This window comes from Rutilus rutilus (assembly GCF_951802725.1).
Source record: "Rutilus rutilus genome assembly, chromosome: 11".
In the NCBI taxonomy this organism is placed as follows: Eukaryota; Metazoa; Chordata; class Actinopteri; order Cypriniformes; family Leuciscidae; genus Rutilus; species Rutilus rutilus.
Genome location: NC_140216.1, coordinates 32,253,123 through 32,261,296, shown reverse-complemented (window position 1 = coordinate 32,261,296; position 8,174 = coordinate 32,253,123). Strand labels below are relative to the sequence as shown.

Sequence of the window (8,174 nt, the reverse complement as noted above, 5' to 3'; positions counted from 1 at the left end):
AACAAAATAAACATTTACCTCGTGCAGTAGGCTTATATGTGCTTGACATTGAAATCGAGTAGCAACAACAGTAAAAGTTCCCGTTAAAATATATAAATACTCATATAAGAAAGTAATGGTTTTACCGACATAAATGTGAGCGAATTAATTTAATTAATTAATCCTTAAAGAAGAAAATCTATTCTGTACAAATTGCGCTGTCCCACTCATAACTGTGAAGCATGGGAAAAAAATATCAGTGGTCTTTAACTCCCTCTAGTGGACATAATTAGGTACTTCAACACACAGCTGACCGTCATGGCGGCGTCCTCTCGTCTCATATCCAGGCTGACATTAGTGACCGGTGAGATTTAAAAACATTTGATTGGTCTTAATGGCGATATATATTTTTGAATAATTTAAGTCATAATACCATTTTATACTTGAACACTATTGTTATACAAGTCATACAGCTACCGTTCACTTTCAGTGCTCGTGAAAAGACCTTTGTTTTTGAACTATTGAACTAAAGATTGAGTCTGTAAAATGCAACATTAAAAGCTACAGCTTCAGTATTTGTATACAGGATACATAACACAACAAGACTAAATGTTACATTGTAGCATTGTGCAATATTTGGGGCATAATGTGTCATTTTGTTTCTACTAAAGTTTAAGGAAATGTATTGGAAGGTATATATGTTTTTGTATTGATCAGATTAATAAAGCCGTCGTGGTGTTTTTGTTTCAGGGGGTGGCAGTGGCATCGGCAGGGCAGTGTGTCAGAGATTCGCCACTGAAGGTGCTTCTGTAATAGTGGCTGACCGCAATGAAGAATCAGCCAATCAGACCTTGGAACTCCTGTCACGTGACCACAAAGGTCAAGATCACATGGCTCTTGGGGTGGACGTGTCATCAAAGGACAGTGTGGAGAAACTAGTGACAAGTATACAGGTGTGACAGACTGTGTGTGTGCTGTTCATGGGCTCTTCTAGAGCTCTGAGGGGTTGAATAATAAACCAGAATGTTTTCTTACAGTGCCGCTACTTCCAGCCGGCCTCTGTGTGTGTGAACGCAGCCGGGATCACTCAAGATGAGTTCCTTCTCAAGATGGAAGAGGATGATTTTGACAAAGTCATTGAAGTCAATCTCAAGGTGCCACAATCTAGTCTAACTGTAGTGTTTAATTATGAAAAAATACAGTCATGCAAAACAACACAGATGTCTATTTTTACTATCACTTTTGATCAATTTAATGCTTGCTGAATGAAAGTGATAATTTCTTTATAAAAACCATTTTTACTGACCCCAATCTTTTTAATGATAGTATAGATATAGTTTTTTCCATTAAAGTTGTCCCCTTCTCCATAGTGTTTCTGAAACTTTTGAATGCAGTCTGTACAGTGTGCAAGTCTGTATCCGACCTTCTGTATTCATGATCTGTTTCAGGGTACTTTTCTTCTGACTCAGGCCGTCTCTAAGGCTTTAGTTTCTGCCGGGTCTGCGAAGGGCTCCATCATCACTGTGGGCAGTATAGTGGGCAAGGTCAAGCATTTGCAGGATAGCACTACAGTCACACTACTATTACAGTGGACGTTTAACATGTGTACACCAAGGATGCTTAATAAAGTCATGAACATTGTCTTAAGTGTCTCTTCTTTGTCTGTAGGTTGGGAATGTTGGCCAGGTGAACTACTCTGCTTCTAAAGCAGGAGTGGAGGGACTCACTCGAACCGCAGCCAAAGAGCTCAGCAAGTATGTGAACATTTTACTGTGACTAGAACATATTTACAGACACGCACTTTGTAACTATTTTATGTTTTGCTTTAAGGTTTGTGGAGCTGCTTATGTGTTAGTAATGGGCTGTAAACATCACACTCTTTAACAGTTTTTATGAAGAGAGATCATGTCTCTATATTCTATCATTTTAATAATTTAATATAAAAGATGTTTTGTGCCTTTTAGATTTGGTATTCGCTGCAACTGTGTCCTGCCAGGGTTCATCACTACACCCATGACAGATAAAGTACCAGAGAAAGTCATCGGTAAAGTAAGGAACAATATTTGTGTCTTCAGATTAATAAAATCATCTTATTGATTAAAAACACCTTTGAACTTTATTGAAGCATCTTAACCTTTTTATTATATAAATGTATTGCATTGTCAGACCATTGCACATTGGCAAGATATCTTACCACATTATAGCCACCTTTACTGAAACTTTAAGTAATATTTTGGTTATTTTGTGCAGATCACATCCATCATCCCAATGGGAAGGATGGGAGAGCCTGCTGGTAAGTATTTCTTCATTATACAAAAACATTTTCATAAATGCACTTGTGAGTATCACACCAAATGTGACCCTGGATCACAAAACCAGTCATAAGTCGCACGGGTATATTTGTGGCAATAGCCAACAATACATTGTATGGGTCAAAATTATCGATTTTTTTCTTTTATGGCAAAAATCATTAGGATATTAAGTAAAGATCATGATCCATGAAGCTATTTTGTAAATTTTCTACCTCAAATATATCAAAAAATTATTTTTGTGAGTGAATGCAGCACAATCACGAACATAAATGGACAACTTTAAAGGCCATTTTCTCAATGTTTTGATTTTTTTGCATCCTCAGATTCCAGATTTTCCAAATATTGTCCTATCCTAACAAACCATACATCAATGGAAAGCTTATTTATTCAGCTTTCATGTGATGCATAAATCTCAGTTTAAAAAAAAATCACCCATAAGACGTGGTTTTGTGGTCCAGGGTCACAAATGTGTTCTAATAATTGGGTTGGATGATCACTTTGTATATATAAATAGATATCTTTCTCTTTCACTTTTGCTCATCTCTGCAGAAGTCGCTGACGCATGTGCCTTTCTGGCTTCTGATGACAGTCGATATATTACTGGCGTCAGCATTGAAGTTGCTGGTAAGAAGCTTGATCTCTTGCTGAACAGCATCTTCAGCAGAAAAACTGTATGATTTTATTTCGAAACATGCTGTCGTCAATTTCTCTTCTCTTTAATCAATACAGGTGGACTCTTCATTGGCTGAAAACATGTTAAAAGTCTCGAAATTGTTCACCAACACAGTGCCTTTTTCTATGAGAAACTGTCCTTGTATAAATTTAACTTAATTGCTGTAAAAATATTGTGTACAATGCATCAAATGAAAATGAAAATTCTATATTTATACAATTAAAGTGTGAAAATTAATACTGAACCCACTTTTTTTAAAAACAATTAAGCTGACACAGGAGGAAATGTGTTGATGTGTGGTTTAATGGGAATGTTTGGACCAAAACAACATCAAGTCAAAGAATTAAAACAGTTGACAGTTTAAAACCCAGACTAATAGAGCGCAATTTTTTTATAGGGGTTAAAAGGAAAGTGGGCAAATGAATTATGGTTTCACCAAGACATGAGAAGACTTGTGCTGGGAAGTTGTTGAAAGGTGAAAATGGTTGTTTGGCTCAATCAAATATTAGCAAAAGCACCATGTGATCATGACAACAGGAAACAAACGGGGAAAAGAACAACAAAGGAGTCCAACAGCTCTTTAAATAGATTATATATTACACAAACAGATTTTGAAGTACTTACATAAAACAAGTTTTAGCACCATATTTGTTTTAAAGACGGATGTCTGGCAAAAACAATCCTAGCAGTATTGTCCTCGTGAGAAAACCACACAAACAACTTTTAATTCACAAATCATTTTTATAGCTTTTCATTCCCCTCTCCATGTTTTAAAAAAGAAACAAAAAATATACATAAAAAACAAACCACCATCAGTTTCTTTCCCTCTTCCTGTCCCTTCTCCACTGCTGTCTGAATCGCGAGACATTTCCGTCTTTTTTTATTGTCTCCGCCCGCACTAAACTCTCCTGAACCTCTATTTGCGACTGAAATGCATTGAAACAATGCAATATTATCACCAATAACTGATCACAAGCAAGTATATATATCATACAGAGAAGGCAGATTTGCTTTCTGGGGTTTAATTTACATATTTAATAGATTGTTGAAAAAAAAAAAAAACTACAGGAAATAATTACAGATGAATACCACATTATTTGTTGTACTGCAAGTGTTGGTCATTTTCTTGTGAGCACCTGTTTGTTTCACAAAATAAATACAATAAAATATTTCTGTACAAATGGTTCTAATGCACAATTCCAGCCTGAACGCTGTTCACACGAAAGGTCAAAGGTGACAAACGGACGGGTTCGTCATCAATACTGAATGCCGTGGGTCAACCGTGTGCAGATTGTCAGGTCAAATGCAAATTTGTAGTAAAAAACAACCAGTTTGAGTTCTTTCACCATAAATACTGGACTGGTAAGTTGGCAGCATGTCTAAAATAAAATAAAAAAATCGACAATTCTTACAGATTTTTTTTTACTCTATAATAAATGTACAACATTATCAGATTCAGTACAATTTTACACTGTAAATGGCTTTGATTTCATTGCATATATATATGGCCCAAGTCATTCAGTACGGTTACAATGCTGGTGTGATTTTATTACAGCACAGAAATAATTCTAATTGAATTTTCATGCTCAGCTTCCGTTCCTCAGTTTACATTTTTCACCTGCATTCTATTCTATAAGGAAAGGGAGGAACGATCAGGCACGGAGGTAGGAAGAGTGGAACGTCTCGGAAGAGAAACAGTGGGGAAGGGGAGCTGTAGGAGAGAGGGGGCCGAAACGGGACGGTCTTCCGCTTTAGGCCAGCAGTATCTGCTCCAACACACTTCTGTTACTCGACAGAATATTAGTCAAGATCTCTCCTGCGAGAATGGCTCTCTTCTCCTCTTGTTGTCCATCCGTTGCTGGGAGTGTTTTTCCCTGGGCGTGTACTTTGTGTGCAACTTTGTTTCACAACAATGTGTGTGTGTGCATGTGTATGAATCTATGTGTCCCACTTCTTACACGTAATTTCAATCGTCTTTTTTTAGTGTTGGCATTATGTCTTGGTTTTAAGTGCATGATTAAGTGAGTATGTTTGTGTGTGAATGTTTGTATCGGCGATTGTATTCCCCTTGCCCTCAGCATGTGTGTGTGTGTTTATCCCAGGAAACAGACAGGTCCCACTTCAAAACCAAATTTCTGATTGTCCTCCCCAAAGTCTGAGATCCTGATGTCCAGCAGAGGGAGCTGCTCCACCTGAGGTGTGTTCACCTCCAGCACTGTCCTGTCCAAACCTTTACGATACTGCAGGGGGAGGAAAGAGAAAGAAATGTTTAAGAGGAGGGACAGAATACTGTGTAATGAGTAGATATAATTACACTAGAACAACTTTTTTAATAATATTGTATTTTGGTTGCAGTTAAACCTTCTAAAAACACACCTAAATTAAAATAATTTATTAAAACCTAATTAAAATCTACTGCAACTTTGAAAAATAGCTTTGTCTTTGCACTTTTATACAACTAACATATCATTTTCATAAAATACCCAGTCGACTTAACATCATTATAATGTATTCTCACAATGAAACAAACTACGCATTTTTATACACTTTTTGATTGAACTTTGAATGATGCTAGCATTATTTTTTGCAACAGTGTGAATATACACTAGCGTTCAAAAATGTGGGGTCAATTTATTTAAAGAAATTGATGCTTTTATTCAGCAAGGATGTATTAAATTGAACAAAAGTGACAGTAAATGTCAATATAAAGTCACTTATATTGTTACAAAAGAATTCTCTTTCAAATAAAACGCTCTTTTGAACTTTGTATTCATTAAAGAATCCTAAAAATGTGATGCTATAGAAATGTTTATTGAGCACCAAATCAACATTAGAAAGCTTTGTGAAGGATCATGTGACAAAAGCTGAAAAATCCAGCTTTACCATCACAGGAAGAAATTACACTTTAAATATATAAAAATAGACAAGAGTTAATTTAAACTGTACAAATATTTTACAATATTAATGTTTTACTGTATTTTTTACCAGCCATGGTGAGCATAAGAGACTTATTAATTAACATGACTAATTAAACATTATTAAAATATTAATTATTAAACATTATTAAATGAATGTACTGCAACATTTAAAAAAAAAAATCACAATCTTTTGATGACTTAAAATGATTTTTGGAGTTATGTTAGCTTGTATTTAATAATACTTAAATTTATTGCAATCTCTTGTTCACTTATTAGTTTTGAAACCGCCTGAGGTAACTCACAGAGCATCCGTCGATGAGGGCTTTGATGTAGGGGCTGGTCTCGTAACTTAGCTCCTCATCGTTGGCTCCCTGGAAGTGTAGCGCCCGCTGGTAACCGCTGTCGGCAGTGAGGTCAGCCCAGGCCACTGATCGGTGGCAGTGGTAGGTTAGGTTTTGACGGGCCTGGACGCTGAGCAACCGCAAGAATCCCAGCTGGACGACACCTACAGGCTCTCCACTCAAGTCAACATATGAAAACTACAACACAAAGAAAAGTATTAATTCATGATTCAAAATACATTAAGCTTGACACCACAGTCTTCTGACATTGACATTCTAAGATTTTGTTGTCTAACAAACTGAATTAATTGGAAATGGAAATTATGGTTGCTTTGTTACCCTTTGAATACCCTTTAATTGAAACAAGAGCTGTTTTCATGTATATTAGTTGTCAAAATTAAACATACAGATATGATATGAAGAGTTCTTGAGGCAATAAACTCACCTTGTCACCATTTGCAAACTCACTGTACCAGGACCCAGGCTCTTCCTTTGGCCAAGAGTTCATCTTTACCTATGGAAGAATATTGGACAAATTAAACAGGATTTGTAAGTTCAGATCAATCCAGATTTCAGAAGTTGATGTCTTATGAAAGTTTAAACATATAAAGGTGAATGACTGCAAGTACTTACATTCTCCACTGCTTTGCTGGGATACAAGCACGTCTCTCCACCGGCAGTGAAGTTACAGTAAACTCTGAAAGAGTCCCGTGCGCAGCCTTGATTTGGATCAATCCAGTACTCGCCTGAATAAAAGAATCATAACGATTAGAATGCAAAATGCCTCACCGTTGGCCATTGAATGTGTCTATCACGTAATAACCATGATGTCATACCGTCTTTCAGATCTGGTTGGCTGAGGTGGAGGTCCTGGCAGGTGCGGGCTGGGCTTTCCTGCGTTCCCAGCGGGAAGCGCATGCTCTCGATCTCCTGGCGCAGGGAATTGAGCGAGCCGAAGATCTCCTCCATCCCTTCATTACCGGTCAGGAACTCTGTGCCCGTGGCGTCGGCAGCCTCAGTGTCAGCCTCAGACAGCATCTTACTGGCGTCGATGGAGCGCTTGGACTTCTTGGGGATCTGAATGGGCAGCGGCTGGATGACATCACCAGGGGGACCCTGAAGCAAAAGAAGAATTCAGCTGCATTTCAAGGACGCAGGAACTCTGGGATGTGCTGATCTCCTTTAATCTTTGTCTTAAATGATTTCCCTGTCAGATGATTCGTGTGCAACATCTTGCATTTTATACTGTAGATAACACACTCACCGGTGGTCCTGGTGGTCCTTGTACACCTTTTTCTCCTTTAGCACCAGCTCCACCCTGTACCACAGAGATAAGACATACAAGATTATTTTACTGTAAAGTATGATATGATGTAAGACAGAAATGTGTCAATGTATAATGCTTTATTTTAACATTACCTCGCACAATATGGCTCATGATATAATTTTCACACTCACTAACAGACATTTTATGTTAAGTACAAGTATTTAAGGAGGGATTTTACATGGGTTACTCACAGTGGCACCTTTAGCTCCTTTGAAACCCCTCGGACCCTGTGAGAAACATCACATCCATTCAGCTTTAATCAAACAGACCAAAGTTTTGAGAATTTTGATGCTTCAGAGCTCAAGTTGTGTACTCATAGTTACAAGGATATTTCCAGAAAATAAACAGCACTACAAAACTGAGAAATAGTAATGAAAGTTGACTCACAGGCATACCAGCAGGACCTGCAGGGCCAAGAGGGCCGGTTCCTCCAGACATACCCTAAAATAAAACATCAAGAAATGAAAAAGGTCTATGATATTTTAATGTATGAAATAGGGTATGAACTAGGAATGTTTTGCATGTATGTAAAAAAAAAGTTTGGAGTTGGTAAGATGTTTTAATTTTTTTGAAAGAAGTCTCACAGTAAGAGAGCAATATTGAGAAATGCCTTTACATTTTAAA

General features: G+C 37.3%; 2 protein-coding genes across 10 annotated transcripts in view; one reads left to right on the top strand and one right to left on the bottom strand.

The window, feature by feature from the left end:
* The first annotated feature begins 241 nt into the window (after nucleotides 1–241).
* Nucleotides 242–3,467, top strand: hsd17b8 (hydroxysteroid (17-beta) dehydrogenase 8). Its single transcript, XM_084423497.1, has 9 exons — nucleotides 242–343; nucleotides 730–932; nucleotides 1,017–1,133; nucleotides 1,428–1,523; nucleotides 1,648–1,733; nucleotides 1,944–2,028; nucleotides 2,230–2,272; nucleotides 2,841–2,915; nucleotides 3,021–3,467. Exons 1-9 carry the CDS (start codon nucleotides 298–300, stop codon nucleotides 3,038–3,040), a joined length of 771 nt encoding a protein of 256 aa, XP_084279623.1. The 5' UTR covers nucleotides 242–297; the 3' UTR covers nucleotides 3,041–3,467.
* A 546-nt stretch (nucleotides 3,468–4,013) lies between these two features.
* Nucleotides 4,014–8,174, bottom strand: part of col11a2 (collagen, type XI, alpha 2) — a 34,923-nt gene continuing 30,762 nt past the window's right edge. For all 9 annotated transcript variants that reach the window (XM_084423452.1, XM_084423454.1, XM_084423455.1 and 6 more), the window contains 8 exons: nucleotides 7,938–7,991; nucleotides 7,742–7,777; nucleotides 7,488–7,541; nucleotides 7,060–7,339; nucleotides 6,857–6,969; nucleotides 6,669–6,737; nucleotides 6,185–6,421; nucleotides 4,014–5,204 (listed from right to left, as the gene is read on the bottom strand). In XM_084423452.1, coding sequence (XP_084279578.1) covers nucleotides 5,058–5,204; nucleotides 6,185–6,421; nucleotides 6,669–6,737; nucleotides 6,857–6,969; nucleotides 7,060–7,339; nucleotides 7,488–7,541; nucleotides 7,742–7,777; nucleotides 7,938–7,991 — 990 coding nt within the window. In that variant the 3' untranslated portion in view covers nucleotides 4,014–5,057. The remainder of the gene's footprint in view (nucleotides 5,205–6,184; nucleotides 6,422–6,668; nucleotides 6,738–6,856; nucleotides 6,970–7,059; nucleotides 7,340–7,487; nucleotides 7,542–7,741; nucleotides 7,778–7,937; nucleotides 7,992–8,174) is intronic.

Excerpts from the sequence above, each read along its gene's own strand:
- hsd17b8 (XM_084423497.1), top strand. The coding sequence starts at position 298 with ATGGCGGCGTCCTCTCGTCTCATATCCAGGCTGACATTAGTGACCG. Across the intron at positions 344-729 it reads CAGGCTGACATTAGTGACCG|GGGGTGGCAGTGGCATCGGC; the intron begins GTGAGATTTAAA and ends TTTTTGTTTCAG. Across the intron at positions 933-1,016 it reads AACTAGTGACAAGTATACAG|TGCCGCTACTTCCAGCCGGC; the intron begins GTGTGACAGACT and ends GTTTTCTTACAG.